At 48.0% G+C, this 20,244-nt stretch overlaps 1 protein-coding gene and 1 pseudogene across 1 annotated transcript; both read left to right on the top strand.

Annotated features, from left to right (window-relative positions):
- Positions 1-2,577: 2,577 nt before the first annotated feature.
- Positions 2,578-5,154, top strand: LOC132446663 (uncharacterized). The gene is made up of 2 exons (XM_060037075.1): positions 2,578-3,983; positions 4,398-5,154. The coding sequence occupies exons 1-2, from the start codon at positions 2,635-2,637 to the stop codon at positions 5,152-5,154; spliced, it is 2,106 nt and encodes a 701-aa protein (XP_059893058.1). The 5' UTR covers positions 2,578-2,634.
- A 4,868-nt stretch (positions 5,155-10,022) lies between these two features.
- Positions 10,023-13,284, top strand: LOC132446820 (uncharacterized; annotated as a pseudogene).
- The last annotated feature ends 6,960 nt before the right edge of the window (positions 13,285-20,244 follow it).

Genomic DNA, 20,244 nt, shown 5'->3' on the forward strand with positions numbered 1-20,244 from the left:
GCTCAAAACCTGGCTCCGGTCCACAATGTCTCAAAACAGACTCAACCATGTTGCTGTCTGTCATTTCCATCAGGATAGACTTGACTTACTGACAAGAAGTCAATTTGCAAGCATTTCGTGGCTGCAAATGACAGGAGAAGAAAACATTTTGGCTCTTTTGCCTAGGCCATAGTTTTTCAACCTTTTGTGTGTCACGGCACGTTTGACACTGTTGGATAACACTACAGTGCTATCTAGCTTTTATTTGTATCAGTTCTACACACTAATTTATATTTATCAGTTCATTACATCCATTCTAATGTCGTTTTCGTTTGCCTTCACACACCAATCAGTTAGTGGAAATGTTCGAATAATATCACATAGGCCTACTTGAGATTAAAAACAAGTTACATTTACGTTTACATTTAGGGCATTTAGCAGCCGCTTTTATCCAAAGCGACTTACAATAAGTACATTTGTCATAAGAAGTGCATCAATATATCGCTGTCGGTACAGAAAGGATGTTGATAGAACCGTTGGTGTATATGTTAAAATTCTTGATGCTGTTTTTCCCTTTAACCTTAACCTTTGCCTGTGTGTTCATTGAGGCATAAGATAGGCTACAACTAAGAAAATAAAAGGTATTCAGAAAATACGAATTCAAATTTAGATCAATATTTTTCACATGTTATTTATCAGTCTACAAAACTGTATGATAAGGCCTGCAATTAAATAATTGATTTGATATGTAGGCTATCAGTTCAATACTGCCATTCAAAATGTGTTTTCCTTTACAAATGTATATTTTTAGAAGAATAAAATACATTTGTGAATGTTTTGCAGTGTAGTTCATTTATGACATATTTCTCTTCGAACCATCAATGAATCTGTCAGGTTTCCGATATGTGTCCCCTCCAATGTTAAACACGTTCCTACGCCCCTGTGACGAGGAATAATCTCTTCGAATCTTTCCAGTCGGGGTTCAGGAATTTCCACTCAACTGAAACTGCTATTACAAGAGTTGTAAATGACATCCTTTTAGCTTTGGATAAAAATACAAGCACAATGCTTGTGATGTTGGATCTGAGCGCTGCGTTTGATACGATCGACCACAGCACTCTTCTTCACCGTCTTGAACACTATGTTGGTTTCGGGGGTACGGCTCTTGGTTGGCTTGAATCGTACCTCACAGATAGAACCCAATTTGTGCTTCATGAGGGTGCAGAATCAAAGCATTGTAAATTGCGCTTTGGCGTACCACAAGGGTCGGTTCTTGGTCCATTACTTTTTGCAATTTATATGCTTCCCCTGGGTGACGTTATCCGCGGCTTCGGAATTAGTTTCCATTGCTATGCGGATGACACCCAGCTCTACATTCCTGTAGATTCCGGGGACTCGGCCCAGATTCAAAGGGTTGAGTCCTGTCTGGCTGCTGTGAAGGGCTGGATGTCACAAAACTTCCTACAGCTTAATACTGGGAAGACAGAGCTGATGATTATCGGCTCGAAGCGGGACCGGGAAAAGTTTGAGGATGTCTCTCTGTGGTTGGATGGCTTTGCCATCCCACAGAGTGCATCCGTCAGAAATCTTGGTGTCCTGTTTGACCCTCAATTATGCTTTGACCAGCATATAAGAAGTATAACTAGAATTGCCTTTTTCCATCTGAGAAACATTGCAAGAATCAGACCAATGTTATCTGCAGTGGATGCAGAGACACTGATTCATGCATTTGTTTCGTCAAGACTGGACTATTGCAATGCACTGTTCTCGGGATTACCGAACTCTACCACAAAAAGTCTACAGCTGGTACACAATGTGGCAGCTAGACTGCTGACCAGAACGAGAAAGTTTGATCATATTACACCTATTCTCGCCTCTCTACACTGGCTACCAATAACTTTCAGATCAGACTTTAAAGTGCTATTGCTAACCTATAAAGCCTTGCATGGATTATCTCCATCGTACCTGAAGGACCTGATCATTCCTTATAGTCCTTCTCGGTCCCTCCGGTCTTCGGGAGCCGGCCTTCTATCACTGCCGAAGGTTAAAAAGAAATCGGCTGGACAGAGAGCGTTTGCCTATCGAGCCCCCTTTCTATGGAATAGGCTGCCATCTGCGATCAGGGAAGCTGACTCTGTGGAGCTATTCAAAGGGAAGCTCAAAACGCACCTCTACAATCTTGCATTTGGAGTGTGAAAACAACAGATGCGAAGTGAAGACTACTCTGTTTGCTTGTGCTTTTCTTATTACATTATACATTCCCACTATGTACTTTTCCATTCTAATTCACTATTCTGTCTGTTCTAGCGTGTTGCGGGTGCTGGACTGGATGCCTGGACTCTCCTCATGGATAACCGGCCAGAACCCCATCACCATTTTTATATGATGTGCATGTATTTACCTGTGTGTCAATTGTGGCACCCATTGCACTCCTGACCATCCCTGGAAGAAGGGATCCCCTACACTGCGTTTCTTCTCAAGATTTCTTCCTTGCTGATTCAAGGGAGTTTTATAGGGAGTGGATATGAGGTACAAAATTATTATCGATGCCATCACAACACACGAAATTGGAGCCCGAGCAAAGATCCTCAGAAAAAACTTCACACCAATCCATCTGCTCGCGTGAAAAACACGAATTGCCCCTTCCAGCTGAAGATGAAGATAGGCACTCAGGCATGCGGTTCCATCGAGATCGAGTGGGAACACAACCATTCTGTGGCAACACTTGAGGCCTCCAATTTCAGCAGTCTTTCCCAGGAGTGCACAGAAAAGGTCTTGCAATTGTTTGAAAAAGGACACACCCCAGCAATGGCCAGACAGCAGTATTTGAAGGACCTAAAGGATTCATGTGAGGATGAACTGGATTTCCACAGAAAAAAAGCCAATCGAGCAATTATGCCAAGGAGAAGGGATTTCAGTTACCTTTACTCTCAGTTTGGCAAGGACAGGTATGGTGGGCAAGGGGTTCTGATGTATGAGAGACTCGCTGAGAAACTAGTTCAGTACCAGGCTGAAAACCCAGAAGCTACAACTCGTCATCAAATATATGAGGGTGTTGGTAAGCCTCTCATAATTGCCATTGTAACACCTCTGATGAATCGTGTGCACAAGGAAGTACAGCAGTCTGGTGAATTGGTTTTTGTGGATGCGACTTCCAACACAGAAGAGCACAATCTGAAAGTGTTTTTAATGTGCACACACAGTGTATCTGGAGCACTACCACTTGGTATCTTCATCACTAGTGATGAGCAAGAAAGCACACTTAAACAGGGTTTTGAAATGCTTCGCTCCTGTTTACCTCAGCATGCGTTCAATGGCCGTGGCCCAGAACAAGGACCCCAAGTCATCCTCACAGACAACTGCAAAGAAGAAAGAAATGCACTGAAGTCTGTTTGGCCATCTTGTGTTTTACTCCTTTGCATCTTTCACATGCTCCAGCAGGTCTGGAGATGGCTTCATGAGGGTAGCCATAATATCAACCAATCAGACAGGCCCCATATCCTAAACCTTTTTAAGAAGTCCCTATATGCCCAAACAAAGCAAGAATTCGACAACTGTTTCAGTGCACTTTTGAATGATGACCAATGCAAACGATACCCAAATCTACTGAGTTATCTACACAATCTGTTCAAAGACAAAGAAGCTTTTGCTCTATGCTTCAGAACAGAACTACCTGTTAGAGGCAATCACACGAATAACTTTGCAGAGGCCCAGTTTCTGGTTTTGAAGGATGTGATTCTACGTCGTACAAAAGAGTACAATGTTGTTGGGCTACTGGACAAGCTGACAATTGATCTGGAAGACCATTACAAGAATAAGCTGCTCAGTATTGCTGATGGAAGTTATGATGGTCTATACAGGCACCGATTCATGGGGAAAGGAAAGGATGGAAGCACAGGCTTCAAAGTTCCAGATAAAAAACAGCTGGATACCTATCTCTCCACTGTGAGAGACTTTGGCAACAACATCTTCAAAGTTGGAAGCGCTTCAGATACCAGTCAAAGGTATAGTATCAAATCTAAAGATTTAACTGATCATGTATTTACTATTTTGACAATTTATGTAGCAACTGAAAATTCTCCCTTTGAGTTATGACCCATTTTGCAATGTTTGCCCATGCAATTAAATAATAATAATAATAACAATAATAATAATATTAATAATAATAATACAAACAGTACTATAAAAAAACAAGAAAAAGGTTTTTAGAAGTGTCACGTGATGTTGGTGTGACGTTGCCCCCTAATGGTCTACATGTTTTGCCATACCACCTGATGTGATGGGACAGAACCCACCGCCTTTAGTGCACGCTTGGCCCAGCCCGAATAAACAGCTAATAAATTATTTTTAGCAGTCCTAGTGAACCTTTGTAATTTATGCTATGATATTAATGTAAAATGTGCTTTATTATTTTTCAGTTACACCGTGGACATGAGTCTTGGAGTGTGTAGCTGCCAGACTGGTAAAGATGGGACCCCATGCAAACACCAGTATGTACTGTGGATGGCAAATGTAGCACACTGTATTAATTTCATCCCCGTTACCAACCCAGAAAGTAGACAAAAATTGGCATGGATAGCATTAGGGAAAACACTTCCTGTTGATAGTTACAATGCCTTACGCTCTTGTGATGTGGGTGGTCAGAAAGAGCTTGCACAAGGCGACGGTCTTCCCAGCGAGGCATCCACTATCATGGGAACAACACACTGCTCAACTCCTGTGGAGATAGAAAACCCTGACTCTCCAGCTGATGTTATTGAAACCGCAGAACATTTGTTGCAAACCAGCTGTATGCAGATACTCCAAAAGCTTCAAACCACCAGAGATCTTAATTTGGCAAAAGGGATAGTTAAATTTTCAAAAAGAGTAGAATCCCTAAGCTCTGCAAGAGCTATGCAATCCAATTTGGTGAGTGCTCTTTATAATTTTGGGGCTAGCGAGATCAAGAAAACAGGAATGGGCAAGAAAATCAAGGTCCAACCAAACAGAAAAAGGAAGACTGGGAATGGGAGTCGTCAAGCGGTACCCAAAGGACGGCCAGTGCAGCTACATGAGCCCAAAAGAAAACGCACACACACATTTACTACAGCAGTGCAGTCAAATACCAACACTAGTAAGAAGTCTGGGACCCATACCATGCAATCAAAGACAAAGCATTTAAGAAGAAAGAAATAAAAGAGACTGGGCAAACTGGACTGGGGCATCAACTGTAGAATTTAATAGGGAGAATGTAAATACTCAATATTTTGTAAATGTATGCAATGAATTCACTTTTTCGTGCAGGCATTTGCGTGTCTTGCCAGGTTTCTTTTTTCAGCAAAGTTTTTTTTTGCAGTGGTCACATTGGTATTGTTGTTTGTGGTTCTTGTTTTTGTGTCTCTCCAGTTTTTTTTCATGTTGAAATGTTTCATTGCAAATGTCACACACACATTCATGGCAGCCTCTTTGATGAAATTTTAAATCCTTCTGTCTTGTGAAGGTTATTTGGCAATTGGGGCATTTATTTGGCTCTGCCAACCCTGTGTCCCTGTCCTCCCGCTCTTGTTGGGCTTTGTCTTTCCAATCCTATAAATATATATATCAAAAATCAAGGTTTGCCTTTGCATTTATTGCCTTTTCTACAATACTGAATTTCTCTCTCAAGACACATACATACACCAACATCAATTTACTTCATATCTTACTTGTGAATCTATTATTATTATTATTATTACTACATTACACTTAGCTGACGCTTTTATCCACTTACAACCCTCTGATGTTAAGTCCACCTTAAACATTAGGCCACGGCTGCCTGATGCATGTGACAATAAGCTTATACTTGTGTCCATTTCATTATTTATTAAAGGTCCCATGACATGGTATTTTATGTATTCTTTAATATAGGTATTAGTGGGCAACTAACACAGTATTCAAAGACGTTCCCGAAATTCAGCCGTGGTGCAGAGTTACAGCCACTCCAAGCCAGTCGCACATTGAGCTTCCCCCAAATGCGCTGTTTTGGTGTCTGTAGCTATAATGCAAATGAGGAGGAGCGAGGCGGGTCAAGGAGGAGGGTGGGGGTGTGGCCCTGAGCAGCTTGCAGCCACGGTACCATGCGCTCTGTTTACAGTGGATGTATCGCAATGGCGAGGCGCACACAGCCTTTAGCCGTGTTCTGTAAATATTCTAGAACACACGGGAGTCCTGGAGCTCTATATCTAAATATTATCATATAGCCTACATAGATATCTATATCATATAATATATATTATAACGGCCAAAAGCTGTGTGAGCCGATATTATGAATCTCAAACGACCGCGTTGGGTTCTCCGACGTTCCTGGTTCTTCAACGTCCTCATCAATGTGAAGTTGACTGAACCGCGACAAGGAGGAGAAAGGGATCGTTGCCGGGCAGCGCTTAGGCACCTCCGCCTCCGGCGGTGGTCCCTCAGCGGGTCTCAAGCTGGAGACATTCGCCGCCAGCAATCCCTTTCTCCTCCATGTCGTGGTTCATGTTCTTGAGGGAGTCAAAGCCAAAGTTCCTTCCCCCCCAATTCATTCTCAACCTTGGCTGAGATAACCCCCAATACGAGTCTCGTTGTAGAAATACCAGAGACGAGAGTCCGACAGAACGGTTATCCAAATAACAAGGAAGTGTACAACACTTGCGTTACAGTCCTGGAGCTCTATATCTAAATAATATCATATAATACATAGAAATCTATATCATTTAAGACATTTTATCACGGCCAAAAGCTGTGTGCGCCTCCAGACGATATAATGAATCACAAACGACTTTGTCGGGTTCTGCGACGTCTCTGGTTCTTCCACTTTCACATCAACCTGAAGTCGACTGAACCGCGCGCTGCCTGCTGCCGGCTGCCCGCTGCCGGGCGATGGTGCCTCGTGGCAACCGGCGGCATGACGCAGTTCATGTACTTCAGCCAGTCAAAGCCAAAGTTCCTTTCCCCCAATTCCTTCTCAACCATGGCTGAGATAACCCCAAATACGAGTCTCGTTGTAGAAATACCAGAGACGAGAGTCCGACGTGTTATGCGCCATAACGCCAAAAGCAGAACGGTTATCCAAATAATAAGGAAGTGTACAACACTTGCGTTACAGTCCTGGAGCTCTATATCTAAATAATATCATATAATACATAGAAATCTATATCATTTAATACATATTATCACGGCCAAAAGCTGTGTGCGCCTCCAGACGATATTATGAATCACAAACGACTTTGTCGGGTTCTGCGAAGTCTCTGGTTCTTCCACTTTCACATCAACCTGAAGTCGACTGAACCGGGCGCTGCCTGCTGCCGGCTGCCCGCTGCCGGGCGATGGTGCCTCGCGGCAACCGGCGGCATGTCGCAGTTCATGTACTTCAGCCAGTCAAAGCCAAAGTTCCTTTCCCCCCAATTCCTTCTCAACCATGGCTCAGATAACCCTATGCTACAAGACACGTCAAAGAACCGACAAGAAACACTTGCGTTACAGTGTGTGTATTCACACACACACACATGTGGCGCTCGCACGGTCGAGTCTCATTGGCGGGCCAACGTCTCTGGGCGGGCAAGGCAGAGTAAGGGGAGGAGCTGAGATTCCTGATGATGTCATGAATACAGACATTCCAAATCAGCGCACTTGAGCCTCCGTTTTTTCAAAGGCGAGCAGAACAGCTAGTGCTCGTTTTACACCAAACGCAAGTTTTAGCCATTGGGGGACCATAGGCAGGCTAGGGGAACTCATATTTATGTTAGAAAACCTCATAAAGTGAGATTTTCATGTCATGGGACCTTTAAGAAATATACAGAACCTTGCGTACTTCCGAGGGCAAGTTTTTCCACATTCTCCCAGTCACTTTGGAAACGTGTCCAATGTCTGCTTCATTTCCCCCGTTTCCAAGCTCTTTTATGACATCGGACTGTTAAACATAGCAATGGCAAACAGTGTTACATGGCAACCATTCATATGGAGGGAATATATTTCTTGGCGGAAGAATGATTATCTATGAATATATCGTTAAATTTTTCGTTGCTGTGCCTTTGTTTAATGAAATCTTGCTAGATCAACGTAGTAACCGTTTAAGAAAAGCAATAAGCCACTCGAGTCTGTGCTTTGTACTGTATAATAAATCCCCTTAGCTGTTCGATTAGCCTACAGTATAAAGCACGGCCTCTCGGGGCTTATTGCTTAAATATAATATAATACATACAATAATACATAATGATGCAAAATTATACCGCAACTGCCTGGAAAAATGTATTCCATCCTGTCGGCTTTTTAATGAATTTTTTTTTTGCACAGTAGCACAGCTATGTTCCGCCATTTTTTCATAATAATAACAGGACCGACCTTACGTCGTGACGTCAGGAGCGACGTTGAATGGCATCGACCCTTTCAGATGGCAACGACCGTTTACGAAAGGGAAATCTGCCTCGGCGACAGGCGGGTAGTCAGGCAGACAGGGGTTCGGCGACAGGTAGGCAGAGTGAAGGACGGAGAACTAGTGAAGAAAGTCTTAGTAAAGAGCTGGTAGGGGCCGATACGAACTCAGGAGTTGTAAACGACGAACGGGCGCCGGCTGATCCGAGATCCCCGGCTGAAGTAGGGAATGTTGATTGTAGATTGCAGCCAGGCGTGTAAGGAGAATGAGGACCAGTGGCGTCAAGCGGCCACTAGATGGAGTTGTTGGACCGTGTAGCAGGACGCGGCGTAACACAGGAAGTCGTGGATCTTCTTTTAGAAGTCGTGTGTGTCATATGGTATTCTTATAATTATTATTCTTAAAGACATGTTGGCTAGTCCCTATCTCTTCAAGAATAAATAAATTGTTTATAACTTAATCTTTTTATCTGAGTTATAAACACTGTTTTAGATGTTATGTAGTTCTATTTCATCCTTACTGACCGGTGCATTAAGCACTGGATTTATCCGTCTCGCGCATGCGCAGTTCGAGTACCTATACCAACAAGGTCACATGTGACCCTCGTGACACCGGATTGGCTATATAGCCCGGTGTCGACAGAGGATCTGTTCCTTTCATCTTCTCGCAAAGACGCATGTAGTTGTACCGCTTGCGGATAGCGTATTCGCTTTTTGAAAAGGATCGCGCTCCAGCCTCGCGACCAAGGGTCGGAGCAACGGGTGAACTCGTCCTCCAGGGGCTGTTTGTCTGTACAGCGCTGAAAGGCTTCCCTTGAGTAGAAGCTTCCAAGTTTTTGTTTAGTAACACTTCTGTTAGAAGAATATATAATCGTTCAGTCACTTACCGGTGAAGGCAGCGCTCTCGCGTCCTCTCCTGGCAACACTGCTGGGATTATTTTCACTACTGGGATTAATTTCGCTACTGATAGCTCCCTTATAGAAACAGCTCGGCTGTGTTCTGGGTTACCAAATTTATTTGGTAAAAGTTTTTCCAGTCAGTCACTTACCGGTGAAGGCAGCGTTCTCGCGCCCTCTCCCTGTAACACTGTTGCGTATTTCTTTCGGTCACTTACCGGTGAAGGCAGCGCTCTCGCGCCCTCTCCCTGTAACACTGTTGGGGTTTTCTTTTCAGTCCATTGCCGGTGAAGGCAGCGCTCTCGCGTCCTCTCCCGGGAACACTGCTGTATATTTGAGTGCGTAATTATTTTCAGTCACTTGCTGGTGAAGACTGCGCTCTCGCGTCCTTTCCCGGTAATACTTTTTTTGGTTTTTCTTGAATTAGTAGTTTACTGGTGAAGGCAGTGCTCCCTCTCCCAGTGTTCTGCTGATGGCTCATGTGTGTGGCGCCTGTGTGGCCCTCCTTGAGCCTGACGATGGCCATGATCGCTGCCCCTCTTGCCTCGGCTTCGAGCATTTGAGGGAGGGCCTTACAGAGAGGGCCTGTATGAACTGCGGCTCCATGCCCTTGGCACTCAGCGGTGGAACAACCAACAGCTTTCGACCATCCATCAATGGCGCCACTTCCTCCGGCTCAGCCCGTCCGTTCTTGGCGTCGGGGTAGAGCAGGCCCCTCCCCCAGGAAAAGGGCTAGGGACGAGCTAGCATCCAAGGTGGATCGCTTGTCGTCCGACATGGAGAGGATACAGGAACTCCTCCTGACCCTGCAACCTGGGGCAGGTGGCGCTGTGGCTGATATCCGGCCTGACCCTTCCTTGGGGGATGTGCCGGGGACGGACGATGTCCTGTCGCTGGCGGCATCAGCCAACCTCTTCAGTGAGGGTGTCACGGGCGAGGAAGCCTCAAACGTTTTTGGGGAGGCCTCCCGCTCCTCTGCTCAGAGCTCTGGGCACAGCACAGAGGGTAACCCCATCGGGGCCGTCATCCGTACGGCCCTGGCTCGCCTGGGGCTCGATGCTCCTCAGGCAGACTTGGCTCAGCCTAGCGCCTTTTTCAGGCGCAGCCCTGCCACAGCCCCTTTCTCTGTCCCTCCTTCGGAGGAGTATTTAAAGGAGCTACACCTCTGCTGGAAGGATGCCAAGGCTCTCCCCCGTCCTTCTTCCAGTGCTCGGGCCTTGGCTGCCATGCGGGATCCAGCGCAGTATGGTTTGGGTCGCATGCCACCCGTTGAGCCCGCCATTGCCTCCCTCATTTTAACCCCCGATCAGGTCTTGCGGCCGGATGCCAGGTGTCCTCGGCCCCAGTGCAGGGTCACAGACGACCTGCTTTCAAAGGCCTATGACGCAGCAGCACGTATGGGGCGGATTGGCAACTCCCTCTCCCACCTAATGCTGGCGCTCTCGACCTCACTGCAACAAGCTGCAGTTGAGCCGTCTACGCAGGACCTGAGCGACGCGTCCCTACAGGCCTTTGCCCTCATGTCCAGGGAATTGGGGCGTGTTATGTCCACCCTGGTCCAGACTCGCCGCCAGGTTTGGTTGGCTCAGTCGCCCCTGACGGAGGCGTGCAGGACGGCCCTTAGAGCCGTGCCAGTGGTACCGGGGGAGCTGTTTGGGTCAGCTGCCCTGGAGACGCTGGAGCGAGCTGCCCAAGCTAGGCAAACCAACCTGCAGTTGTCGGGTCTTCACAGGAGTGTGTCCGCTCCTGGCAGGCCTAGAGCCCCCCCGGCTGCCCCCCGGGGCCGCTCCCAGCCACCACGCTCTTACCCAGCGAGAGATGAGGGCCTACGCAGGTCTCGGCGGCCCGCCCAGCAGCCCGCTGATAGCTTTCGCGCCCCCGCCCGCCCATCGCCCGGGCAGCCTCGGGCCGCGGAGCCTCACCGGTACCCCTCCAGAGCCGACAGAGGCCGGGGGGCCAGGCGCTAGGACCACGGGGCCGGTCGTCGGCTGTTTTTCCCAGCAGCAGATCAGCTACTGGGCTGCCTGTACTATAGACCCCTGGGTGGTTTCCACCTTAACCCGGGGGTACGAATTACAGTTCCGACGCCGGCCCCAGGCCTTTGGCCGGGTCAGGATGACAGTCGTCCGCGACCCGACGAAGGCCGCAGCTCTGGCCCAGGAGCTATCCGCCCTCCTGGCCAAGGGTGCGATCGAGCCAGTGGACCCTCAGTTACAACCCGGGGGGTTCTACTCGGCGTACTTTCTGGTAACCAAGAAAGACGGCAGATTCAGGCCCATTCTAGACCTAAGGGGCCTGAACACGTTTTTAAAAAATTTACCATTTCACATGCTCACCTCGGCGGACACCCTGAGGGTAGTTGCCAGGGGGGAGTGGTTCACGACCATAGACCTAAAGGACGCCTATTTTCATGTGCCGGTTGCGGCACACCACAGGCGGTTCCTGAGGTTTGCCTATCGGGGCAGGCATTACCAATTCAGGGTACTTCCCTTCGGGCTTTCCCTCTCCCCGAGGGTTTTCACCAGGGTTGTGGCGGCAGCCCTCGCACCCCTGCAGACGCAGGGCATGAAGGTCCTGCCGTATCTGGACGACTGGCTGGTCTGTGCGCCCTCCAGGTCCCAGGTGGCCCAGGACACGGCCCGCCTGCTGTCGCACATCGCCCGGTTGGGCTTGACGGTGAACCTATCAAAGAGTTGCCTGGACCCTTCCCAACGGGTTACCTATCTGGGGTTGGTCCTGGACTCGGTCGCCATGAAGGCCTACCTTTCACCTCGACGGGTGAACGACATCCTCCGCCTCCTTCCCCTCTTCAGAGCCGGCAGGAGGCTGCTTTTTATTCATTTTCTTCAGCTTCTGGGCAAGCTGGCAGCTGCTTCAGCTGTGGTGCCTCTGGGCTTACTGTCCCTGCGCCCACTCCAAATGTGGCTGAACAGCCTGCACCTAGATGCCAAGTGGCACAGGCAGAGGAGGGTCAAGGTGACCCTGCAGTGTCTTGTCTCTCTGGCTCCATGGAGAAAGAGAGTGTATCTGGAGGCAGGCGTGCCCATGGGCGCAATCCCGGCGCGCCGGGAGTAGGTGACAACCGACGCCTGCCTCTCGGGATGGGGCGCAGTGTGGCAGGGCAGGACTGCGCAGGGACGGTGGTCTGGCCGGGACGTGGCACAACACATCAATGTGCTGGAACTCCGGGCTGTGCAGCTGGCACTAGCCAGCTTTCTGCCCCATTTGACAGGCCGGCATGTCCTGGTCCGGTCGGACAACATGGCCACGGTTTCGCAGGTGAACCACCAGGGGGGCACCAGGTCAGCACGGCTTCTCCGGGTATCCCAGAGCCTGTGGACTTGGGCTTCTCCCCGTCTGGCCAGCCTACGGGCAGTCTATTTGCCGGGGGCCCAGAATCGGGCGGCAGACTTCCTCTCCCGACGGAAGCCTCCACCGGGGGAATGGCGGCTTCACCCCGAGGTGGTGGAGTCAATGTGGGGCCTCTTCGGCAGGGCAGAGGTGGACCTCTTTGCCTCGGAGGAGTCGGCGCATTGCCCCCTCTGGTTCTCCTGGGCAGAAGCGTCCAGCCCTTTAGGGCAGGACGCGCTGGCGCACGATTGGCCGGACAGGCCTCTTTATGCCTACCCACCATTGCCTCTGGTTCTGCCGACACTCCAGAGGGTCCTTTTGCAGGGCCACCGGCTCCTTCTGGTGGCCCCCTTTTGGCCGGGGAGGCTCTGGTATCCACTGCTGCTCAGGCTCTGCTGCAGCTCGCCATGGCGCCTCCCCGACAGGAGGGATCTCCTGGCCCAGCTGGGAGGTCAGATCTGGCATCCCGACCCCTCTCGCCTACAGCTCTGGGCTTGGTCACTGCAGGGCCCGACCCACTGCTGAGGGAGTGCACTGCGGCTGTCAGGGGTACGGTCATGAGTGCCAGGGCACCATCGACCAGGTTGCAGTACGGAAACAGGTGGAAGCTGTTCTCCAACTGGTGTGCGGCTAGGGCCGTGGATCCAGTGCACTGCGCTGTGACCACGGTGCTGGAATTTCTGCAGTCCCTCCTGGACAGTGGCCGGTCGCACTCCACCTTGAGGGTCTATGTCGCTGCCATCTCCTCCCTACATGATAGGGTTGACGGCGCCACGGTAGGGTGCCACAGATTAGTGTCCCTCTTTCTAAGAGGGGCTTTGAGGCTGCGTCCCCCTACAGCCATGCGGTCTCCAGCATGGGACCTGCCGCTGGTGCTGGAAGCCTTGTCATCTCCTCCCTTCGAGCCTTTGGGTCAAGGGGGGTTGAAGTGGCTGTCCATGAAGGCTGCCTTTTTACTCGCCATAACATCTGCCAAGCGGGTCGGGGAGTTGCATGCCCTATCAGTGAGTGATACATGCCTGAGGTGGAACTCTGATGGCTCGGGTGTCACTCTATGGCCGAATGTTGCGTTCCTGCCAAAGATCCTGCCACGCAATCACCTTAACCAGCCCATCCAGTTAGCACGCTTTGACCCCCCTTCTGGGGAGGGTGGGTCTGAGCTGCTGTGCCCGGTGCGGGCCCTTAGGGCTTATATTTCTGCTACCGCCGGTATTCGCCAGTCGGAGCAGCTTTTTGTTTGCCATGGTGGCCCTAACAGGGGTCGTGCTTTAACAAAGCAGAGGCTGTCCCACTGGATTGTGGAGACCATAACGCACGCCTACGGGGCCAGTGGCCGCCCCCCGCCATCCAGGGTGAGGTGTCACTCAACCAGGAGCATCTCAACATCATGGGCTGCCCTGAGAGGGGTGCCCCTGGGGACTATCTGTGCCGCGGCGTCATGGGCGTCGCCTAGCACATTCTCCAGGTTCTCCCGGGTCAACGTTGCCACTCCCCATCCAATGGGCGTGGCCCTGATACCATGCTCTGCTGCCTCTGGTCAGTAGATGAGCACCTTGATTCTTCGTGACGTTGTTGGTATTGGCCATCCAGTGCTTAATGCACCGCCTCTGGCGGTCAGTAAGGATGAAATAGAACGCAGTTACGTATGTAACTCCGGTTCTATGAATCCTGGATGACCGCCAGAGTTACAGGTCACTCAGAAGTCTCGTGGTTCGCGAGAAGATTCTGGGAACAGATCCTCTGTCGACACCGGGCTATATAGCCAATCCGGTGTCACGAGGGTCACATGTGACCTTGTTGGTATAGGTACTCGAACTGCGCATGCGCGAGACGGATAAATCCAGTGCTTAATGCACCGGTCATCCAGGATTCATAGAACCGGAGTTACATACGTAACTCTGCGTATTATATTATCCATGATTTTTCTTTTGTCCTGTCCAAGATTCTGTGACCATTATTTTCTTAGTTATTTTGCTGTTGAATGTCTAGGTCAATAAATGGCAGTGTGAGCTAAATAATGCAGTTCCGAACCACTAAAGTGATGAAAGTAAAAAAGACTGTTTTGATGAAGGGATAATCAAATGGATGTGAACTGTAATAACAAATGAGGTATATTAAATTTCCTTCTAAAACGAGCTAAAACTCTGTCCGTTGATTGGGCGACAGAATCTCAGAAATGACCACATTTTCCCATTTTCTTTGTATTTATAGTTACTGAAAAACATTGGTTTTCAAAGGACACTATACATTGTATTTATGGAAAATGGATACTAAAAATTTGAAGACAAAGTAAAATGCGGATTTCAAAAAAATATTGTTTATTGATATTGAAATATTGTATCAACATACAAAAATACAACAAAAAAATCAACAAGTACAACCTGTACTAGACTAATACTATGGGAGACAGTCAACTATTTTGGGAGCACTAAACTATGTCACCTCACTTTCAAGGACGCAAATCTATCAATCACTCGTTCAGGATCTATTTTCTCCAGAACATCACTCTCAACAGACATCACTGCTAGGTGATGGAGTCTCTTTTGCTCCATGGTCGTTCTGAGCCAGGTATGGCGACGTCTTAAAGCACTGAAGGACCTTTCGCAACTGCAGCTGCTGACTGGTATGGTTATTGCACCCTGAATAGTTGCCTTGAGAGAGGGGAACATGTCTGCATCTAGCAGGTTATATACTGCAATCATGTTCCCAACATCACCACCACCCTCTCTTCTGCGCCTCAAGAAATGTCTGGCTATCACCACCTCTTCTGACATAAGGTCAATGCGATGGTGAAGTGCCAGTGCTGTCAAATCTGGCTCAGAAAGGAATTTGTTAGATGTTGGACAGCACGCCATAATTCCTTCCAGCAATTCTTCATTCACATCAGAAAACCTTTTATAAATTTCTGAAATCATTCTATCGAAACAAGGAAAGAATAATCTTTGTTTTAGGTCTTCTAACCTTGAGGAATGACTAACCTCACTACCTGCCCCACGAGAAGACTCGACAACACAGTCTTCCATCCGTTTTGCCTTCCACTTCTGGAAAGAGGATGCTCTGGCACTGATATGTCATTGGCCTCACATAGGGCCTGAGCATGCAGATCAGCAGCAGTGGCCTCGCTGCGTTTCTCCTTAAGAAAATCAGTCACTGCATTTTTGTAGGCCACTGATTGGGAAAGATCAATGGTCTCCTTCTGCAGGTATCTATGCAAACCTGCTGTAACTGAGAGGAGAGACTGGAAAACAAACATCAAATAGATTGAAGAGAATTTACAGAGTTTTTCCTTCACTCCCACTGCAAGGGGTGTGTTAATAGTGGAGAGGCACTCGATGATGGCAGGGAAGTTTGCAAGTACTGCGCTCACGGAACGCAGTTGACATGCCCAGCGTGTGTTGGATAACTGGATAAAGACCCTAGATTTTTTTGAGTTTCTTCAAAAATGTGGTGGTTCACAAGAGAAGAATTGAATTTATTTTAGAAATTGTCCAGCATGTCAAAAAACTCTTTGGCCTCAGAATCTGCTCTGCACGTGTGACATAAGACGAGATTTAATTCATGTGCATAACAATGCACATAAATGGCTTCAGGGTGCTTCTTTCGAAAATGGGCTTGTACGCCCCCCAGTGCCCCACTCATGACAGCTGCTCCATCATAAGTCTGTGCCACACATCTCAAGTCATCAATATTATTCACTATTATTACACGGGTCTTTTCAACGTTCCGTTCACTTGCATGGGCACTTCACAACTTCCGGCGTTCAATTATTTTTGGATAATTGACCGTTGCCAATGAATAATGACCGCTGTCAAGGTAAACAAAATGACTTTTTGCCTTTGGTATCACTTCGCTCGTTGTCCGGTAACTTGTCAATGTAATAAGCGGGATATGTATCAACCCAAGCGCTGTCGGTTGCTAAGCGACAACGTCAACGTCTTGGGCGGACTATTTCTCTGCTGATCAACACTATGAATGCTGGTAACAAATACATTGTAAATAAATTGTTTCGTTTTGGGAAGTAGCCGTGTAATAAGTGGGATAATGTATAGAACTTCGCCGGTCAAAATAAGCCCCTTCATGGCGAAGCATGAATTTTCTCGAAAATGACCGGTGTTCTATACATTATCCCTTACATCTATACATTTTTCCCTCACTCTCCACCTCATCCCTAAAGGTGCGAACACACCAAGCGCGTACCTCGCGTACCATGTACGTGCGTAACGCAGCGAAAATGTTGCTTGACCATTTTGTGTCAAAAATGGTCAGATACGCGCGTATCTGACCATTTAAGGAGTCCGAGGATTAAGGAGTCCGAGGAAGGAAACCCAAACGCCGCCGTGTTTGGATGGATGATAGAGCTTGGATCGGGTTAGATTAAATAATCTCGGATATAAATAACAATAATCGGGTTAAATAACTTCACATGGTGTGTCTGGTGTGTTTCCAGCATTCGTAGTGTTGATCAGCAGAGAAATAGTCCGCCAAGACGTTGAGGTTGCTTAGCAATCAGAGACTCTGTCCATGCAAGTGAAAGGAGCGTTCACTCTTCGTCATAACTATCAAACCAAACATCTTTCACATTCACCGAGCGAACATTATGAGAGTAAAATGCACATTTCTCGCTAGAAATGTTTCCATAAACGCATTTAATGGCGTAACTATGTTACTATTTCCACTCAGAATAAAGAAAGTTGCCGGCCGTGGCTGCCATGGACATGGCTGCTCTGGAGTCCGAGGTAGGAAACCCAAACGTCGCCGTGTTTGGGTGATAGAGTTTAGATCGGGTTAGATTAAATAATCTCGGATATAAATAACAATAATCGGGTTAAATAACTTCACATGGTGTGTCTGGTGTGTTTCCAGCATTCGTAGTGTTGATCAGCAGAGAAATAGTCCGCCAAGACGTTGAGGTTGCTTAGCAATCAGAGACTCTGTCCATGCAAGTGAACGGAGCGTTCACTCTTCGTCATAACTATCAAACCAAACATCCTTCACATTCACCGAGCGAACATTATGAGAGTAAAATGCACATTTCTCGCTAGAAATGTTTCCATAAACGCATTTAATGGCGTAACTATGTTACTATTTCCACTCAGAATAAAGAAAGTTGCCGGCCGTGGCTGCCATGGACATGGCTGCTCTGGAGTCCGAGGTAGGAAACCCAAACGTCGCCGTGTTTGGGTGATAGAGTTTAGATCGGGTTAGATTAAGTAATCTCGGATATAAATAACAATAATCGGGTTAAATAACTTCACATGGTGTGTCTGGTGTGTTTCCAGCATTCGTAGTGTTGATCAGCAGATATATAGTCCGCCAAGACGTTGAGGTTGCTTTAGTAACCAGAGACTCTGTCCATGCAAGTGAACGGAGCGTTCCCTCTTCGTCATAACTATCAAACCAAACATCCTTCACATTCACCGAGCGAACATTATGAAAGTAAAATGCACATTTCTCGCTAGAAATGTTTCCATAAAAGCATTTAATGGCGTAACTATGTTACTATTTCCACACAGAATAAAGAAAGATGTCGGCCGTATGCTTCTGTCCAAGCTCACTACTCTCTGCCAGTGACGTCGGGTCAAGCTCAACGCTGATTGGCTATTGCGGCGCGTATGAGCATAAAAAGTTAAATTTTTTGAACTCCTCGCGTACATGTACGCGCGTATATGTGCGCGCGTATATATACGCGCGTATATGTACGCGCCTCATACGCCCCTACAGCGAGTAAAATGTTGCTTGGTACGCATGATACGCTGTACGCACCTCATACGCGCGTACACCAATGCTTCCCTATGGAAAAATTGCCGATTTTATACGCATGGTACGCAGGTGACGCGTTTGGTGTGGCCGTACCTTAACTCTCCACCTCAAGCTGGTGTGTAGTGAGCGTTCTGGCACCGATTGGCTGCCGTGCATCACCCAAGTGGGTGCTACATATTCGCTCTGTGCACAATATGGCGACCGTTGGCGGAAATGATCTGTATAGGATGCTGAGCACTTCCGGTCTTCCGGTCTAAACATCCAGATTTGACAGCGACCACGAAAACAGCCAGAGAGCGAATTAGTTAGTTTTTCAGTTTCACAATGAGCCTTTTTAAAATCCAAGGGAAGCGACTTAGCTTTCAACAGGTGGGAAACACTGTACGTCATTGCTGTGTGCCGTTGTGTACCTGTTCATCGAAGTACAACAAAACAGTTAGCTTCCATTCATTCCCCGTTGACGCTGCGGTACGGGCTGAGTGGAAGCAGAAAATCCGTAGGGATGACTTCATGCCGACCAAGCACACCCGGGTCTGTAGTCAACATTTTAAGCAGACTGATATTGATGTGACTGTCGGTGGACGAAGGAGGGTGAAGAAGGGAGCCATACCAGTTTTATTTTCTTGGAACGGATACCAGCTACCTGCGCCCAGACCGAGTGTGTGGGAACGGCGTCCGCGGGCCGAGAGTCCCCCCCCAGAGCCAGACTCGGACTCGAGATGGAGACTGGAATGGCTCCAGATCATGATTACTGTGTCGTCCCCCAAACAGGAGCGAGGGCAAGTAATTTGTCAGACGAAAACGAAGCTCTACGTCGTCAGATCAGGGAGCTTCAACAGCAGGTGGAGGATCTCAATCTTCGTCAGCGTTTTGGAATAGAGCGTCTGTCTGCATCAGATGAGGACGTGCGCTTTTACACCAGGTTTGCCTCCTACAGAAGTTTCATGGCATTTTGGAGACTAATTTAACCTGCTGTGACCCACAAAATGATTCGCACAACCAGCGCCAAGACAGCCTCTGCCAGCATCAGGACAACGGTAGGTTTATTGTTGGTATGTTTTTGTTGATATGTTTTTAGTTTTATGTTTTTGTTGATATGTCTCAACAGAAACTGAGACCCATTGACGAGTTTCTGCTGTTCCTGATGTACCTGTCAGTGGGTTTTCCTCTGAGGGACCTTGCAGAGGTTCAACATCCACCGCACAACAGCAGGTCGTATCATCACTACATGGACCCACTTCCTGTACTGCCTGCTGGGAAGCAAGCGCCTTTGGGTTCCTCCAGAGGTAGTGAGAGCTCACCTGCCACCTGAGTTTGCAGCTTTTGCAGATACACAGGTAGTCCTTGATTGTACAGAAATATTTTGTCAGACACCATCCTCTCTGCTCCTTCAGAGTGAGGTTTTCTCAACCTACAAATCTCATGCCACATTCAAGGCCATGGTTGGCATGGCACCCCACGGTGCTGTCACCTTTGTGTCTGGACTGTATGCAGGCTCTATGAGTGACCGGGAGATTTTCAAGTTGTCTGGGATTGTGAAGCTGTTGAAGCCAGGTATGGCAATCATGGTGGACAAAGGGTTTCGTGTGGACGACCTTGTTCCTTGTAAGGTTTACCGGCCTGCATTTCTCAGGAACAAACAACAAATGAGTCGTGAGGATGTTAGACAGACACAGGCGATTGCACGTCTGAGAGTGCATGTGGAGAGGTGTATCAGGAGAGTAAAAGAGAACAAACTGTTTGACAAGGCCATACCACTATCTATATGTGGGAACATCGATGAACTGTTCAGTGTGGCCTGCTTCCTGGTCAACTACCAGAATGGGCCTTTAGTGAAGATAGATAGATAGATAGATAGATAGATAGATAAATACTTTAATAATCCCA

This window comes from Gadus macrocephalus, chromosome 18 (genome assembly GCF_031168955.1).
Source record: "Gadus macrocephalus chromosome 18, ASM3116895v1".
Lineage (NCBI taxonomy): Eukaryota > Metazoa > Chordata > Actinopteri > Gadiformes > Gadidae > Gadus > Gadus macrocephalus.

What these genes read in the sequence shown, in the direction of transcription:
- LOC132446663 (XM_060037075.1), top strand. Translation starts at nt 2,635, where the DNA reads ATGAAGATAGGCACTCAGGCATGCGGTTCCATCGAGATCGAGTGGGAA. An exon ending in GCTTCAGATACCAGTCAAAG is followed by an intron (nt 3,984 to 4,397) that starts GTATAGTATCAA and finishes ATTATTTTTCAG; the next exon opens with TTACACCGTGGACATGAGTC.